The sequence below is a fragment of the Caloenas nicobarica genome, chromosome Z (genome assembly GCF_036013445.1).
Source record: "Caloenas nicobarica isolate bCalNic1 chromosome Z, bCalNic1.hap1, whole genome shotgun sequence".
In the NCBI taxonomy this organism is placed as follows: Eukaryota; Metazoa; Chordata; class Aves; order Columbiformes; family Columbidae; genus Caloenas; species Caloenas nicobarica.
Genome location: NC_088284.1, coordinates 13,516,338 through 13,535,768, shown reverse-complemented (window position 1 = coordinate 13,535,768; position 19,431 = coordinate 13,516,338). Strand labels below are relative to the sequence as shown.

Genomic DNA, 19,431 nt, shown 5'->3' with positions numbered 1-19,431 from the left:
AGATAGGTTTCTAGTACCACACATGCACACTCACAAATCTTTATTGGTGTAACTATGATCCTACACAGATGTTTTATAAATTTGCTGTCTCAACATTAAAAAATAAGTGCATCAAGTTTCTTTGTACATTCAAGTCACTTTCTAAGGCAAATTGTCTACTGTATGTACTCCCAACCGCTTTGGTATTTTGCTTCAGTTAATCAGCAGTGGACGTGGGTGTTCACACATGTGGACTGGTCATTTCTGGCTGGAGTGAGTGGACTTTCACTGGGAGCATGCCTTAGACGAACAATTCTGCATGTTGAAAGAAAGGTTTCAGAATTCATGCATATTTGGCCTATGATTGTTATGGTATGTCAGTATGCAGAGTTCAAAGTAAAGTGGAAAACTGCTGATGAACATTTAGGTTGTGTGTCCCTTCCTAGCCACATTCTATTTCTTTTTATTTTCCAGCTATAAGTGCTGCAAAATAAGGATCCCCTTGGGACAGCTCAGATTGATGAAAATTTCATTTTTATTTTCATGTAAGAGCATAAACACTGCAAGAAGCGATACATCTATTGCCATGAGACTAATGCAGATCTAATTATTTATTACTTCCTCCTCCTACCCATCCCTTTCTCTTTTTGTTCCTTTAGAGGGCAAATGCCTCTACCTGGTAGAAGTCAGTTGGGGTTGCTAGTGCATGGTTTCCAAATGTTCAGTGGAGATGAAACCGGATCTGTATTTTCACAGTAATTTGAACCATACTATGGGAATACTCTTTACTTCCCTTAGCAATCAGCAAAGACTGAAAAAATATTAGTGACTTGCATCACCATGACACAGGATAACATTTGGCAGGTATATAGTTCAGCAGTTGAAATAGATGGGTCAAATTTTTAGAAAAGGTATTTGCAAACTGAACAATTTCTGGAAACAAAATTAAATCTTGTAGAGCATGGTCTCATTTTTACAGTTCAATCTTGCATGCGGGAAAAGATTCATCTTGCATAACAACAGTGCTGCTGCTTGCCAAAACCATGATGTTGAGGTCCTGCTGTTTCTCATGGGTCTCTTGGTACCATTCCCTCATCACTTCAGAGTCATGGGTCGGGATTAAGGTCACCTACAACACAAAACAGAAGAAGTCCTGAGAAATGGACAACAGAAACAGCTGATAAGAAAAAACACCTTTGTAAGAAGCACCAGCCAATAAGTATGTTTCTGTTTGGGAAACAGTGGGTTTTTATGCAACAAATACTTGATGGGTGGATTAAAAATAAATAAATAATCACATAGGTAAAGTAAAATTACTGCAAAGAAGATTATCAAAATAAAACCATGGTTTTGTAAGGTGTTGAGATGCAGCTTTCCAGAGAAGTAGTAGTCTGTAGTCTGCACTGATGCTCTTCAGATTATGACCAAATATTTTGTTTACTTATTGATCATGATGGAACAGCACATGAAGTTTCCAAGTGTACATGATTAGCATACAATCCATGAAACATTCACACTCTTTCCTAATTACAAACTGCAACGTTTCCAAACTTGGGTCATATATGATACAGTAACAAGATGAAACAGTCAAGTGGCCCTGTAAATCAGCTCCCAAGTGTTTTATTCACCGGGAACAGGTCAGAAAGGCCAGAAATGGGGGAGCAGCTGAGTGCGGCGCAGCTCTGTACTTCACTCAGATGTCCTCTCACATCACCAGTGAAACAAGGTGCCCAGCCTGGTGACCCCGTTCCTGGGCAGCTGCCACCCATGCCGAGGCATTCTGGGTTCCTGTAATTGCTTCCCAGAGAAGGTTACATTTCCAGGTAGGGATACAACTGAAGAGCCTACCTGCATGTTACTCTCCCACTGTGCCTTGCCCTCCAGCAGGGAGTCCAGAACAGCCCTGCTCGGCTCCTCAGCTGCAGCATCGTTCCCGCTCACCACATAGTAGGATGACCGCACTCTTTTGAAAAACTCAACATCGACATTCTTGCTGTTGCTGTGGTTGGGAATGTACACCAGATCCAAATACACCGGAGGTCCTGGAGGCACTGCTGTAGATTTTGCCACCTTAGTGTTCCCGGGTCCTTCGGAAATCAAACAGCAAAAGAAAATACCACAGTCTGGTTAAAAATATGCATTTATTAATTACTGTTATAACCGCTGAGGTGAGATGTGTCAAATTATGGCATTACTCTTCTACACCTAATGACAGGTTCCAGCTTTGTTGTGTCCCAGTTAGAATAGTAATGGGAGGAAAAACCTGAAGAACTGTAACTATATAATACAATAAAAACTCACTACCACATAACCAACAATTGACTGAACCCTTCCCAGTAATATACTACTATCACCCAACAATTACTACGCAGGGCTGTGATTACTGAATTACCATTCAATAAATGGCGGTATTATTTTCCAGGTTAAGAAGTACAGCTTTTCAAAAGTCTCAGGTATGCACGATTATAAAAGCTAGGGTCACACAGGGAGCCATACAGATTAGAAGCGGTCCTGAGATTTGGGGTATCACCACATAGCAAGTCATGGTAGCTGTTGTGCTCAGACTGCTTTACAGGTGCAACACAAAGATAGTACACATGAGCAGAAAGAGGAGCAAAGAGGAACCTGGGAAGACATGTTGTAAAGCAATTACTTCAGGGAACTGAGAACAAGTGTTTGGTTGCCTGCTGGATCCTTATTTGCATACACAATTTAGCCGCTTATCACAAAAAGTAGAGGGAAGCATGTTTTTGCTGCTGTACATAGTAGAGCACTTGTTGTAAGAAAAGCTTCAGTCAAAAGGAAGTTCAAAATTTAAACACATTAAAAATACTACCTGAAAAAAGTGGCTTTTGCTATACAGAGGATCATGGTGTGAACTGAAAACCAGGATTCAACCAATAACTTTATCTAGATGATCGCCATCTATGTTCTGTTAGCCTTCTCATGTTGTTACAGAGGGTGAAGTTAGGCAAAAAATTATCTGACCAATACACTCTATTTAGGGTCACATACTGTAAGGTCAGCAAAGTCCATTACAGTTGTCTTGCATGCCCTGCCATTCATCACAGGGCAATGTGCCAAATAAGCATCATGATACAATATTTCCTGAATTAGAGAGTTTTCACTATGGATTATATTACAAAATATTTTATCATCAAAACATCTGTGATGTATCTTTCTGAATTGTGGATACCAAGACTGAATACAATATTAGACGTTACATTTCACACTTACATGTCATTATAAAATAGAGACTTGTCTTCTGCTCTAGTGCATACCTTAGAAGTATGCTTTAAAGAAGCAGCATCTCATATAGAGCTAAAGTGATGAAGAAATGTACAGCATGAGGAATTACACTGCTGCTTTGAAATGCATCTGCTAACAGAGACATGAAAATGATGTTCAAGAAAGGGACAATGGACCACTTAAAATGGGGAGGCTGAAGACAGTTGAATGCTGGTTTGTTTGTACTGAGTCCTAGACCTGCTCATTGTGAAAAAGCTTACAATAGATCATCAGTCCTGACAACAGCAACGTCAAAGTATCCCCCAAACACCCCTAACAAGATCTGCCAGAAAAGAGTGGTACAATGCCTCTTTCAGTAATCTAATTAATATTTTATTACTACTTAGAATACACAACAGTCATTCAAAATGACATTAACTTTCTCGATGTTTATTCATCATTGATGGCATAAAACTTTAACCGGATTATGTGATAAACATAGTTAGTTCACTAAAAATACCCTTACTACTGTTATAATTTTTTAAATACTCCTTTTAAAAATTAATGCAGCAAAGTAATAAGAGCATCCAATGGCTGATAGCACTTTTGGCTTCCACAATATTAAACTGCATTAATTTTGTGAAGAGAATTGCACCTACTTATTTCTTAGGATGAATATATAGGTTCACTTTGCTACCGATTTCAATTCATTTAAAGTGGTACTTTTAATTCCATTAGCTGGTTAACAGTTTGGACAGCTAGTGTTAAGTTCTTCTTACTTTAGGTACTCTCTGAGCAAACCAACACATCAAGCTTCTTAGATTACAAAAGTTAATTTAATTTCATGCATTTAAATATGGCCTTTACAGGCTGGATTTATATTTAAAGCCTGGACTTTCTTTAGGGATTTGCTACAAACCACATTCTCAGCTGATATAAGGCAAACTAACTTCACTGCAACAACTAAGAAAATCTTAACACTAGGGAACTGCTATCTGTCTTTACCTGAGGTTGTAGTCTTTGCTGACTTGGATGTTGTTGTATTTGCTGCATTCTTAGTGTCTTTATCTTTCTCTTCCACTCGGGACTTTACTTCTGCAGTAGAAATATTTTTGGTTGCCTTCTCTACAGACTCCTTCTTTTTTGAAGAAACTGTTTTGGAAATTTTGTCTAAAGATTCTTTTGTAGCTGGCTTGGGTAAAGCCCCTTGTTTTGATTTACCATCACTTTTTTTAACAGGAGAAGATGACTTGGTCTTAGTACCCTGCTTCTTTGTCTTTGTCTTTTCTTTGAGGTCCTTCTTCAAAGATTTTCCCAAATTCTGATCAACAGGCAGAGCCTCTGGATCAACCATGGAAACATCAGGGTGCCTAGGGGAAGGGCTGCGATCCTGCATGGGGACAGGCGGTGGGTCAATGTGTTTGTACGTAATTGTCTTGTCTGTCGGAATGGTTTCTGACTCATCTTCAGAGTCAATGTTAGCATCTGCAGTGATGGAAGGACATTCCTCAGTCTCAGGGGGAACATCTGAATCAGTTTGAGAGGGGACAGACTCACTCACAGATGTAGGAGGGGTTTCATCGCACTGCCGCCCTTGCTGCTTTCCCCCAGAAGGTGGCTGGGCTCCCCCAGATTGAGTTAATGGCTTCGCTTGATCTTGAGACTGTTCTTCACTTGCAAACCACTCAAGAGGGTTTGGGTTGATAAATGAGGGTGAAAGTTCAGTTTTGGGATGTTTGTATTCACAAGAGGACACAAGGCACAAGTCAACATCTTGGCGGGATTCTGCTAACGATTTTCCAGGAGTGAAATGTGCACTTGCTTCATAGGAATAGCTAGTAGCTTTGGGTGACCTGGTGGCTCTCCCAGTTGTTTCAAATGAGTAATCTGTGGCTTCAGGTGAACTTGAGACTTTCCCAGTTGTTTCATAGGAGTAAGCTACTGCCTCTGGTGACCTGGTGGTTCTCCCAGTTGTCTCATAGCAGTAACTAATGGCTTCTGGTGACTTAATAGTTTTCCCTGTTGTCTCATAGGAGTAATCCATAGTATCGGGCGATCTGGTAGCTTTCCCAATTCTCTCATAGGCATAATCTGTGGCCTCAGATGATTTGGTAGTTTTCTCCGTTGTCTCATAGGAATAATCCTTGGCTTCAGGTGACCTGCTGGTTTTCCCTGTCATCTCATAAGAATAATCTGTGGCCTCAGATGTCCTCATATCTTTTGCAATTATCTCATAGGAATAATCTGTGACCTCAGGCGACCTAGTAGTTTTCCTAGCTGTCTCATAGGAATAAACTGTGGTCTGAAGTGACCTAGCAGATTCTCCATCTGCTTCATAGGAGTAACTAACATCCTCTGGTGACCTAGTAGTTTTCTCTGTGGCCTCATATGAATAACTAAGATCTTCCGGTGACCTGCTACTTTTCTCTGAATCTTCTTTTTCTGGGCTGAGTAAAGGTTCTGGACTGTGCTTTGTTAGGGGTTCCTGGTAACCAAATGCTTTGACAGAGGACATTTGCAGTGACAATGAAGGTGTGTGACTAGCTGATACTGCTCCTGTGATTTCAGGAGGTGAATCTGGAAAACTAGGAGAGTACAGAGGAGAAGATTCCCTTGGAGTTAATGGAGATAGGTCAGACTTTGGTGACAGCTTTTCTCCTAGGCTCTGAACCTTTTCTGAGGTAAAAGAATGTAGTGACATATCTGTGGGAGGAACGGCACCTGAAAAAGTTTCCTCTGGTAGTGGGGAGGTTACCTGGGAAGGTGTATGAGCTGATGATGTTGAGGATGAAGCTTCAATTTGAGAAACTGAAATAATTTCTGAAATATCTTTCTCCTGAGAGTAAGATGACTGCTCCATGGGGGAAATCTTCTGTGCATAACTAGGCTCCTGTATATCTGAAGGACTATAATCCACTTCTGTTGGTCCATTTTCAGATATATGTTGCATACTAGTGCCTAAAGTAGGATATTCTGGAGACTGCCTACTGAAGTCCATTGCTAGAGACTGCTCGGGGGACTCCTGACCAAATTCTGCTGACATAGTTGACTGCTCAGGAGATCTGTGATCATGCACCAGTGTTCTTGATTTCGCAGTTTTAGGTGAGAAATCTGGTGGAGAAATTGACATGGGCCTTGGGCACTCTTCCTTAGATGGAGACATTTCTGTTTCCTGAAAAGTTGTTGGTGTTTGTACAACTGACACTGAAAGGGAATCATCAACTTCAGTAGAGTGTGGGGATCCAACTTCAGCATGCAAGGAAGGAGATACATCATCAGTAGTTGGCTCTGGAAATGAACTAGTAGCGACAGAAGCTGTAGAGACAGAAGCTACCCCTTCTATATGGGAATATGTGTCTTCTGCTACAACTTCATCAACAGGAGTTGCAGACTTGTCAGAAACAGTGCCTTCAGAAATCGACATTTTGGTATCTTCTTTTAAAGAACCAAACTGACTGATATCTATTTGAGTAGGCGAGAGATCACCTGCAAACTTCCTTTCATCCAAGGCCAGAGAAGACTGGGAACTGCTGGGCTCTGTATCTTCCATTTTCCTCTCTAGGCTGAAGCCTTCCTTAATTACCAGAAACTCCATGCTTTTTTCATCTTGTTTTTCTTGAAAGAGGCCCACAGAGCTGGCTTCAGAAGCTGGGCTCATCTGAACAGGTGATTTTTCTTTTTCAGTTTTCCCCTCAGAAGGACTTCCATAATCTCTGGTGGGAGACTTTAAATCAGGACTCAAAAACGTATCATAAGCAGTCTCTGAACCTATCAGTGGTGGACTCCGTAGAGGTGAGAGAACCTTTTCAATAGGAGATTCTGAATCTGGCACAGGCTCATCCATAGGGCTTACTCTGGATTTTGCAGACTCATCTTTGACTTCACTGAATTCAAAGCTAACAGGAGCTTCTGTTGACTTTTCACTGGTTTCAGAGGGAAGTTGACTGGACTTTTCATCAGTGGGAGACTGATAATAAGGTGTGTGGCCAGCACTACCAGCAGCAGACTGAGAAGGAGATGCTACCTCTAAGGTTTTATCTTCAGGGCTTGCACAGTGCTCTTCAGCAACTTCTTGATTTACATGAGGCAATGTGGAAATGGGGACAGGCTCAGATGAGACCTTGATCTCGTTGGGAGTGAGTGAAAAGTTCACGCTACGTTCACTCAGTGGTGTTTTAGCAACAGGTGATGGAGGGGACAAACTGTCAGCTGGACTCTTGGCTGGACTACGTTTTCCACCAACATCTTCTTGATAGGATTCTTTGATTTCTATTTTAGCAGTGTTTTGGATTTCACTTTCTTTCTGCCGGTATACATCTTGGAATGCAGATTTGCAGAATTTGTCTTCCTCTAATGAAGAAGGTGGTGAGATAGTAGAAGCTGAAGCATTATAGTCTTTACCTTCTGTGGCTTCTGTTTTGGATCCTTCAGATAATCCATTAAAAGCATCTGGAAGTGGAGAAAGTTTAGGTCTGCCAAACTCTTGAGAGTACAGTGATGTCTCATACTTGGTAATGTTCACGTACTCCTGAGAGGGTGACTCACTTTCCTCATTGTTAGTTTCATCACTCATGACGTCCCGGGGTGTTGACATCTCATCCATTGGAGTTGGTTCACTGGATATTTCAATGGTAGACTGTGTGTATCCTGAAGTAGCAGTGAATTCCTCGGGTTGATCTTCCCTATTTTCTTCATCAGAAACAGTGGCTTCACTTTCTGAGCCACCAGGTAATGTCTCATCATGGATAGAAGAGGCTGGTTCAACTGCTGGAGACTGAGGTTCTGAGCGTTTTGCGGGTGTAATTATAAGCAGGCCATATTTATCTTCAACTTCACCAGCTTCTGCAGCTTTGTCTACCACAGCCATCACATAATCTTCTTCAGCTTCTATTTTTTCAGTTTTCTTTTCATCTCTGACATCTTCTGCTTTGTTTTCCTCCTCTTCTTCAGTCTCTTCAGTTTCTGCCTTTTCTATTGCTTCTTCCCTGTCTTCCTCAGCCCGTTCATCTGATGCTTCATAATATGCCTTTTCAATATACTTTTCATCTCTAATGTTAGCATCTGCTTCAGCCATTATTTCTTCTGAGTTCTCATCAGCTTTTCTTGCTTCCTCCATATATGGCTTTGTGCTGTCCAGTGGTGTCTTTTCTTCTTCATCTTCACCACGTTCTTCAGCTTCTTCTGTCTCTGCCTTTTCCTCATAATCTCCTGCTTCGGATGATTCTTCTAAGCCAGTTCCCTCATCTTCAAACTTTTCATTGTCATCAGCTCTGTGCTTCTCCACAGGTTCCAATTCTTCAGGTGTCTGTTCACACTCACCCTCAGCTTCTGTGGTAGTTATGCCTTCGTCAGAGGACTCAGCAGGTCCTTCATTATCAATTTTTCCTTTTTGTACTGTGCCGGTGAGTTTCAGTTCATCCTCTATAAGCGCAACTTGAGGGCTTGTTTCTTTTATTGTTTCTATTTCTTCAGCTTTTAATTCCTCAAAATCCTTGGTTAAATCCTCTGGTGAAGACATAAGGGATCTCTCTGCTTCAAGTTCCTTTCCACTGGCGGCAATTTCTGCAGCTGCTACAGCTGCTACGGTTGTGGCAGCGACTCCAGCTGCTGCAAGAGCAGCTTGCGCTCCACTGACTTTGATCTCTTTCTTCACAGTCTTAACTTTTCCTTTTTCCTTTGGCTTTCCCGCAGGTACTGCTTCTTTTTTAGCAGGTTCCTCCTTCTTTTGTGGTTTAGGTTTTGCTGCTGGCTTTTTGGCTTCAGTCAAAGGAGGAAGTGTCTTCTTTGTTTCTTTAGGAACCTTTTTGATATCCTTTTTAGTTTCTTTTTCCTCCTTCTTAATTTCCTTCTTCTCCTCTTTTTTAACTTCTTTTAGTGAAGCTTCTTTCTTTACTTCCTTCTTAGTTTCCTTCTTCTCCTCCTTTTTCACCTCTTTTTTAACATCTTTCTTGATCTCTTCTTTTTTGGGTTTTTCTTCTTTTTTGATGGGTACTTTCTCCTCTTTTTTAGAAATCTCTTTTTTTGTTTTTTCTTTGTCCTCTTTCTTTTCTTCAGGTTTTGCTTTGACTTCCTTTTTCACTGGCTTCTCCTTTGACACTTTTGGTTTTACATCTGTACCTTGTTTTTCAGAAGTTTCAGATTTTGCTATTTGTTCTTCTTTACTTATGACATCTTTTTCTGCCACTATGGGTTTGGTCTCCACTTTTGCTGGTTTCTCTTTTTTAACTGGAACTTTTTCTTTGCTTTCCAACTTCTGAGGCTTCACAGGCTCTCGTATTTCTTCTTTAGATTCTTTTCTTACAAGCTTGCTTAGTGTTGTCTTTGCAGCAGGCTTGAGACTTTCCTTGCTGTCTGCTCGTTGTTTCAGCTTTGTTTGTTTCACAGCCTGACTAGCAGTGTTCACGGTTAGGTCTTTTTGTGTAACCATTGGTTGTTTAAGAAAGTCTAAGTGTTTGAGTTTTTCTAGTCCTTCTAGAATATTATATTGGGTGCTGTTTCCAGGAAACAGAACTCGGATTATTTTTTCTGTAGGATTAGCTGGGTGCCACACGATCAGAGATGAAACAGAGGTGAAGTAGGATAATGGAATGTCTAATTCTTGGCCATTTGGTAGCAGGAATTCAGCTTTATTTTTGATAGTACCACTCCACTGATGCATAAAATATTGCATCTCTTTGCTATTTTTGAGAGGATTAAGCACATACATCTCAAGCTTGCCAACTCCCAGTTTCTGAAATAAAATGATGGGGTCAATAGTATTTCCTGTATTTCTTAAAAGAGGTTCTGGTTTCAAAGACAATTTGTTTAAATACTGGAGAGTAAAACAGGCTTCTTCCACACTTCTTTTTACTTTAAGGCTGGGATCCAGATTCTTCAGGTTCTCAGGTACATTAAGGAATACAACTCCTAAATCAGGTGAGATCAGATTTTTCATCCAGTCACTGTTGGTAGTAGACCCTTGGGACTGCTCCTCTTCTAGTTCGGCTATCTTTCGCTGAAGCATGCTATTGATTCCTGGCAGGTTGTCATCTCCGATGTGAGTGAGCAGAATGGAATCTACCCTATCCAAGTGACGAATAAGTTTCCAAAAGCAGGATTTTCTTTCAGATCCTCCATTGATAAGAATGTTGAATCCATTCACTGCAAACAAAGCAGAGTCCCCTCTTCCCCCTGGGAAAATATAACAGCAGGGTTTGGAGAGTTTCAAGAAGCCTCCTGAGGTTGGAGGTTCCAAAATGTCAAAGGGTGATGGCACTTCTACCGATTCTGAAAGATACTCTGTGAATTCAGAGAGTCCTTCCATTTCAGGCAATATGGAGGCTGAGTTGAGTTTAATGTTAATAAAATCTTGAAGGTTGTGTCTGTCAAGGTTGGAATTTTTCCAGTCCCCTTCCTCAGGGCAGAAAAGAGTTAGGCTGGCTTTGTTGGCAGGGTGTGTGGTGCTCAGTAATTCACCAATCTAGAGTTGTAAAACAAAAACACAAGAAGATGCATGTAAATTCATTTTTTAATGACAATTAGTGTCAGAACATAATATCTCCTGATCAGATAGATAAAACCTTTTTTCATTTGCTTCCGCATTGGTGACTATCCACCCTAGAAGCTAAAGGAATCTGTCACGACAATTAGGTTTTTTTTAAACACAAAGAATGACCTTATTCCTGGACCCTATTGCCCAAAGAATGACAGTACCTCAGGGTTCCCCCTTCCCTCATCCTCCCTTTACAGGAGGATGGTACAAGCTTTTATACTGAGAAGGAATGAGGACTATGACGCTAATGCTGCTAGAGCTCCCACTATCCCTACCATTCGCTCCTGAGTCTCCCTGCTGCCTCAATCCATCCAGAAGATGCCAGCCGGGTATCTAAGAGACAAAACGCATCCTCTTAACAGGCAGAAAGGAACTGCGACCCAGAGGAGGCCAGCATTCTCCCAGGAGCAGCTGCCTTCCTCTTCTCTCATGGGATATATTCCACCACGCCATCGTTACTGCAGTTTTTTCTGCAGGCTGGCTCCTGAAAAGCCATCACAGCTCCCAGATTAGCATGACTGAATGCAGGACCATTTTCCAGAACACTAAGAAATGAGTTATTGCTTCAGAAATGCAAACAGCTACAGGTTTTGTATTTCTGAGGCTACAAAGTACATGGCTAAATAAAAAGCCAGAAAAATAAGTGTTAGGGTTAAAAATGCTCTTGACGTTATTTTGATTTAAAACTCATGGACCACGAAAGTTGAAATCTAGAATAACTCCATCAATTTTGACAGTATTTGATAACACACTAATACCAAAACCAGCTTCTGAAATAAAGGCACAGAGAACAAGAAGTTCCATGCCACAGTATGAAGAGCTGTTGTTCTATTCCTGTCTGAACTAAAAAAAAAATTTGATGGCCCCGGATTAGTAGACAAACAAACATAAAAAGGCATGGCATATTTCATAACTTGTCCCAGTTCCACAGATACTTTCGTTTGATTTTTTTTTTATTAATGGTTAGTTTATACGTAGCCCATTTCTGTTCTATTTGCTCTTAACAAAGAGACCACCAAATGACATAAACGACTTCTTTAAAGAAGTAATTCAGACATAAAATGTCAGTACAAAGTATGCCAGCACAACATCATGCAAAATACCACAACATTCTTTGCAGACACTCAATTGTCAGTTCAATCTGTAAGAAGAGTTTTTGTAAAGATAATATAGATTATGCTACAGCTGAATAATTTTAAAGTTTTGGACCATGAGCTGAATCAGCAGAATAAGTGAATATATAAAAAACTAATGATGTTTGATTGCGGTACATTTCTTCACGCCTCCACATGTGTATATCTCACTTCCTTTCTTTGTGTTACATAATTTATTTTCAGCATTTACCAAAAATAAAACTCAACAAAGATGCATTGGCTGTTATGCAAAAAAAATAATCCAGCCAATACCTAAATAAAGCAGAAAATAAAATTTTTCTATCTTGTTTTGTCAGTCCTACTTAGTATAAAAAACACTTGTCAGGAGTATAAATGAATCTCACCCATATATCAGACATGGCTTTGTCTGAAAAGGAGCAAAGGACAAAAAAAAAAAAGGAAAAAATATAAGGAGAAAAGGCTGGATAGGATGAAAGATAAGGAAAATAAGAGAACCGTTTCTGTTGTTTATTGCAGAAATTAGAAAAAAGGGGCAGGAGAGACCACAGTTCTGAAATGGATCTAGGCTCTCAAGTGTATTTCTTATTCTGTGTCTCTGGCTAGGGTTGAAAATACACTATTAGAGAGAGAAAAAAGTAGTAAAAGATCAGTTCCTCCAGATGAGTAAATCCAAGTCTGTTGCATAAATAGGGAGATAACTTGAGTTACAGACTATTTCTCACTTAGGTCAAATTTTCTGGCTAGAGAAAAAAATCGTATGGTAATACGCTGGGCTAATTAATATACTGGGGCTAGTTTTGGGGTTAGTCCTCTCCAGTTTATACGGTACCATGTTTGGATTTCTGCTTTAAACTCCTAAATTCTTTCTTTTCTCCTAGAAATGGCACTCTCAATGCAGACAGTTCTAAGCCACTTGCAGCACTGGCCAGTGAAAAGTTGGAGAATAATTATTGCAGACACAGAACACATCTGCTAGGAATAGCAAGTTCAGGAATGCCCCAGAAAAGGCCTCAATGTATTTGCATTTCAAATTCAAAGTCACTCTGGGAGTGAAGAACCATATCTGTGAACCTGATTGTCTTTTCAAGCACTGAGAGATACACATTGAGGAATCCTCAAGTTTTGGAAGTGTCACAGCTGGTGAAGGCAAAGAGCAAGCTGGCTGCTCAGAGAAAACACAATATTGCTTCCTATCCTGGATCACAAAGGCTGAAAGAAAGGTTTTCCTCTGCTAGCTGTTGTTGCAGAGGCAGTGGAACGGTACATCATCAGTCTTATGGCATGGAAGAAGTTGAAAACGCCACTTCAAGGCATTGCCTGCAGGGAGTTCTTCAGGCTAGAGATGGATTTCTGAATTAGACTTCATAATACAACCCTACAAAGAGTATTTACTGATTTGTAAGTACGTACCAAGATCATAGGTCAGATTTGGTCCGGTGAAGTAAAAAGGGGCAGAGGCCAGAAATATCAACTGTACAGAATACTTACATGCTTATAGAATTTAGGTTGGAAAAGACCTTTAAGATCATCAAGTCCAACCATAAACCTAACACTGCCAAGTCCCCCAGGGTCAGGACAGCACAGGAATTCTTTCTTGTGATCTCCGCTTACAAGACCACTAACCACTCTTTTCTAGCCTTTTTTTATCTTTCTTTTTTCCAGTTTGTAGACCACCTAAAAATTTCTTGGTCGTGAAACCCTTAAATAATGTCACATACACAGACTGCAGTATGGCATATGTGACCTTCCTTTGTTTCTGTGAAACCTTGTAGAAGCAGTGAGAGCCCAAGGCTTCAGAAACAATAAGCTGGAAGCCAACACTTTCCAAGAGCCAGGCTGGCTGGCTGGTGAGCCTGGTGCCAGCGACAGAGACGAGCCAAGTGAGCCTTACTCATCACCCACGGGAGAACGTCCTGCACGCCCACCAATGCGGCAATACCTCGTCAGCTGTTAACTCGTGGCCAACCACCACTCCCCTGCTTTCCAGCCAACAATCTTGTTTCCTAATGATAAAGGCAGAGTTTGCCCCTAGTTTTGCATGTAGGCATAAAGTAATTATATGTCACTAATTAGCCAGAGCTGCAAGGAGCGTGGGTTTGCAATTTCATAGAAAAGTAGCTCTGCAAACTGCCAGTGAGTTTTAGACATCGCACATGTTTCAGCAAGCAGGAATCTAGCTCCTTCCCCAACCCTACAACCGTAGGCTGAAAAAGAGGCTTTGAGAAAAGGATCAAATGGATACAATAAGGTCAAGCTGGAGCTCACGCAAACTTTGTTTTTTCGGTGCTGAACTTTAAGATCTCACTCCACTGACATGCTCCTAAATGATTTTAGAAATGAAATTTCTAGGGATGCAGCCATACAGTTTATTTAAATATATACCATATACAGCAGCCAAATTAAGTGTGACAGCTTGTTTACTATGGGTTCCTGCCCTATGGGAGCTTTCAGACACAGTACATTAAGCAAGACAGCAAAATAACAAGTCGTGAAACAAATGGCATTAAATACTGGTATACTTCATACTTATCTCTTTGGTACATAAAAATCACAGGATTTACAGACTTCACTGGCCAAATTTTAAGCACTACTATAAAGAAACCTAGCAGGTAGGCGGTACAAAAACCCACAACTATTCCAACAGACAGCCTCTGTCTTATTTTATGTCACCTATTCTTTAGCTGCCACCAGGCAAGAACCTGATGTCAAGATCAATTTGACTGCTTTCTATGTACACCTTAGATTAACAGCCTGTATATTTTGAACATGACAGTATCTCCTTCCATTGTCAAAAGGTTCTCTGATTTTCTGTTTCTGGAAGTTACAATTTAATTCCCCAAATTAAAATTTAATACTTTAGTTAAGCAGTTAAAATCAAATCTAGAGTAAATTAAATAAATGTTCCGAAAGAAAGCCTAAAATGAAGATTAAAAACCATCAGCATCTAGCTGCCAACCCTAAATCTGACAACACAGAGGCCCTTTTTATGTCTTGTAGAAGCCTATGCCATCACATGACAATATATGGAAGAAACTTTTCTGAACGCACCTCTTGATCTGTGAAAATCTCAATGAAGTTCTGAAAGGAGAAGGACCCTGATTGAAGAATGAGTTCGCCTGTGTTTTCAAAGCATTGTCCAGTTAGTACAAGGAGCTTGTGTCTTGCAGCATCTGTGATCATTAAACGCACCTAGAATGGAGGAGACAAACACATTAATAATGGAAGTTACCGTGTGTTTCTGTATTCCACTGAGAATGTGTAGTTTATCTCTCCTAATTTAAAACATATTTTGCACCAGAGTCTCCAAGGACTGTCAAAATATTATCAAGTTTTAGTGCTGTTTACAAAAGACAATGAGAAAGGGTAAAAAGGAGGGACAAGAAGCAATTAGAGAGAAGGTCTGATGAATAAACCAAACTAATGACAAGGAAAAAAGAGCAAGAAACAGAACAGAGTAAAATTTGATTTAAAAACCCCCAATATTTTCAATGAACAAATACATTCTTTGTTCACCAAGTCGTGGTGAATTTTAATATCACTGTATCAGGACAGCCTTGGCAAACTGTGCTCCATGTGCTAATGACGGGCAATTGCATGTGTCAGACTCAGTTTTTGGAAGGGTGCTCTTCTTTTCCTAGAGTACAGCATTATTTGCCATTCAGTTACAAAAACATCACTGAAACGTAACAGCCACAAATCACACACAGAAGTGTCACATCTGAACTGTCATTCTTTTGTAACCTGAATCATCTACAAAGGAAAGGACAATTATACTTCATCATAATTGTAAGCTTGAACTTCAAGTACTCAGTAAGTCACATGCACCATTTAAATCTTATGATGTCCCTAACTATGGACACCATAAGTTTTTAAGGTGTGTGAGCCCAAGACTGTTTTAAATACACAGTAGTAAGTAAAGCGGATGTCTGATGGCACAAATGAACTTGCCACTGAGAAATAACCTTCTGCATTTTGAAATAAGTCTTAACTACTTTAAAGTAGAAGCTAATTACTTTAATCGACCCTCACTACAGCTACTAATAATTCCTGTTTCCCCCCAGGAGGAGATTTACTCACATACTAAGAGAAATCCATATATTCAGAATAATTCTGTTGGATGAATTCAACTTTTAAGAACAAAACAAAACTAAAAACCTTTGTAAGATTCTGTACTGTTGAGTAAATTTTTCGCAAATACTTTGAAAGTCTTGTCCAACACCAAAAAATCAATTCGGCCTAAGCTAAGGTATGAATTTCAAGCACACTGATTCCTCTGTTTAAGGAGCAACTAAGCTAAACCAGAATAGTGATTCCAGAACAAGGCTATCCACACACATATTAAACTAAAAGAGTAGAGTCCATCTGGAACAACTCCACGTGATACTGCATATAAGCTCCATCTCCATGGAGATGACATAATCACCTCAGCTCTCCTAGCAAGCTATTCTTTCCATTTTTTATATTGATTGTTAAGCAATCAGTTGTTCTAAATAACTCCTGCTCACACCAGGGAGGCTGAGCCAGGAAGGCTCGGCCTGAATCTCTGCTTAACAACTCATGTTTTCAGCACAAGCAGAAAAGAGGCACTGAATAGTGTGTATCTGGAAAAAAAAGATCCCAATTCTACCACATTTTCATTGTTATTTTATTAAGTAAGCGACCCTGATGCTGAGCAGCAGAAAGCTCCTTTAACTAAACACTAATGCTGGTCTGTCACTAATTGCACTAAATAATTATAAATTCAGCAATATCCTTGCTGGATCAAGTACATCTATTTCTGTTTCAGACAAAAATATAGATAAGTGCAGCCAGCTGTCTGATGTGTGTTGCTGAAATCTTGTCTCTCTTAGCTGTATTAAAACCATAAAAGAACTGGCTTCCTCTTCTATGTTTTCTCTCATTGTGGGCAGCAGTGCTGGGCAGTCTGCCAACTTACGTGTAAATTCGCCAGATTTTCCAACAGTAAAATTATTTCCTGACTTGTGAATCGCTGATATGTGACTGTCACGTAATTCCCCTTCAACCTACTTTATTAATCAATGATGAAATAGGTTCTCCAGAGCTATGGCAAGAAAAAAAGTAAATAAATGCTTGCAGATTACAGAGCATAATATATGATACATATCAAAGACCTTCGAGAGACACATAAATTCTATGTCTGGGTATAACCAAGGCTTCCTGGAGGACTACCAGAAATTCATCTCCCAATTTCAAGACCACTCAATTTCAGAAGAAATACTGCAAGGTGATGATTCTTTTCAGCTTTACCCTTGGCTAAAGTCCCAGACAGTTTGAATGAAGTGAACAGAAAGATGTGGCCTCGATCAAAGTGGAGATAAAGATGGAGTGTGAGCAGAAACAGAAGCATCAGCAGATACACAGTTCTCCAGACTTCTGGTACAGTCGCGGACCATTACGGTCTTCTTCAGAAGGAAGTAACTGTTTGTGGAGGTTTCAGAAACTTGTTTTCTTTGGGAAACCACAGTCTCTCTCCTTTTGGGCTTCGCTATTCTGGAAGGTATTTTAGTGTTTGACAGAACACTACAGAAGCTTTGGGCAGAACTGTGCTCAGACTACAACCAGTATGGCTATTACCAGACAGATTAGCAAGAATTTCTTTTAATAACATTTGTCTTTGTTTTTCCTGAATGGATAGATTCAAATTCCTCTTCTGCTGAAGTCAGAACTCCATGGTATATCACTGTCTCCCCAAATGCAACCTGGAAATCTCCTGATCTATGAAACTAAGTTTTCTATTTGCTAAAAGTAGTAGAGCACATGTATTCCAACCTCTGATTTAATTTTCTTGCCTCTTCCTTATCGTATTTTTCTGGCTTGTGTCCAGTCAGAGTCTTGCTTAGCCAGTCAATGTAAATCTCAGCTTGTAACACTGGCCATGACCAGTTTGGCAAGATGAAACCAAATAAAAGATTGCCTCCCACTGTCTAACAAGAGGAAATTAACAGTAACATAGCTAAACATTTTCCAGAGCCAAAGGAGTAAAGCCAGTGTTCAAAAGTCATTAATCGACCTCAGACTGTGTTCTTCCATGTGGTCATCCATCAATGGTATGACAAGCAACAGCAACAGAAACAGCATTTCCTTACTTTTGGAAGGTCTTTTGGCTCTTCTACTCCTCCACACACAAACACAGTTTATAGCTGTTTAGCCTGAATGTCTGAGTGTATTAAGAGCTACTACCCAGCTGATCCCTTAGCTCTATATCAAGTACTTCTAATGCATTGTAAGAGATTTTCATACGTATTTTTTTAGTGAATGAGCTGTCATTAACTAAGGTGACTTATTTAGAGTTTCGCAACTTCAGAAATTTCATTTGTTTCAGTGTGCTTCCTCCTGTTTCTGTTTAATATCACTTACGGCTGGTAACAAAATAGATTTTTCACAATTTTTCACAATTTTTCACTACAGAGGAGAGATGCTTCATTTCCCAACAGAAATCATACTATGTCAGTGCTTTCCAGCACTGGCTAGCAATGCAATTATCCCTATTTTTTCAACCCTCAGTCTCACTAGCGAAATATGTCAGAATTGTCTTTGAGGTACACGCTCAGCTCTTTGACCCTACTCCAGGGAGTTCATGAGGAATTTTCAGTCTTCTTCTGAGGCACTCTCCAGAGTCCATTGATCATGTCATGTGCTTCTTGAAGGACAGGTAGAGCCACCTAGAGTCACCACCACACATATGGCAATTCTTCTTGAAGACCTAAATTTGTCTCAGGGCACCTGGTTTCTTTTCAGGCCCTTTTTCATGTGTAAAATACTAAACAATAGAGGAGCAGAAGGCAGGCATCTGCAGTTCTATCACAACAGCCTCCACTTCATCAAGAAAGGAATTTGGTGCATTTTGAGGAAAGGAATGCTGGTGTCAGAGGTGTGTTTCTGTCCTATGCCTCTGAGGTTTTATCGGGAGTCTGGGAAACCAGGGAGAAAATCAAGGGATGGCTGATGTTTTTGATGATATTTGCTCTTAACATGCCCTTTCATCCACAGTTATGACCTGCTTTCATCCTGCCCACTTAATGGAGTTTTTATGACAGGTCCAGTATTTCTGACTTACCTCAGTACTAACTGCTTCATCTGAGGGGTTGATCAGGACTACAGTTTCTAAGACATCACTTCTGTGGTGAAGAATCTTCTGACCTGCAAGCACAGAGAGGAAAAAAAGAGAAATTAAATTCAACCGTAATGGTTTAAAACAGCACTTTCCATCAGCTGGTTCTACATCCCGCTGTGTGACAGCTTTCTGGTTACCCAGAGAGGTGCATACCGGCCAAAGCAACTGCTGCACTGCTCATCTCTTCAGAAACACCCATGGTACATTGTTCTGTGGGCCAGAAACACCACTCCAGAAAACTCAAGGCAAGGAAAACAAACTAGCTACAGCGCTGGGTCCTGTTTCTTCCCCTGGCAGGAGGAGTCCCCGTAGCTCACCTTGGTCTCATAGAGCTGGTGCGGATCAGGGACTGGAGTAACCGTCACCAGCTGAGCATCTGGATCTGTGTTTCATGGGTGTATCTACACCACAGAGCCGAGATTACAGCATCCCGTAACATGCCC

At 40.3% G+C, this 19,431-nt stretch overlaps 1 protein-coding gene across 1 annotated transcript in view; it reads right to left on the bottom strand.

The window, feature by feature from the left end:
* Positions 1-604: 604 nt before the first annotated feature.
* MAP1B (microtubule associated protein 1B) overlaps positions 605-19,431 on the bottom strand; it is a 65,146-nt gene continuing 46,319 nt past the window's right edge. The window contains exons 3-7 of the mRNA XM_065656012.1: positions 18,932-19,014; positions 14,902-15,042; positions 4,213-10,666; positions 1,828-2,066; positions 605-1,108 (exon numbers count right to left, since the gene is read on the bottom strand). Of these exons, the coding sequence (XP_065512084.1) occupies positions 953-1,108; positions 1,828-2,066; positions 4,213-10,666; positions 14,902-15,042; positions 18,932-19,014 (7,073 nt within the window). The 3' untranslated portion in view covers positions 605-952. The remainder of the gene's footprint in view (positions 1,109-1,827; positions 2,067-4,212; positions 10,667-14,901; positions 15,043-18,931; positions 19,015-19,431) is intronic.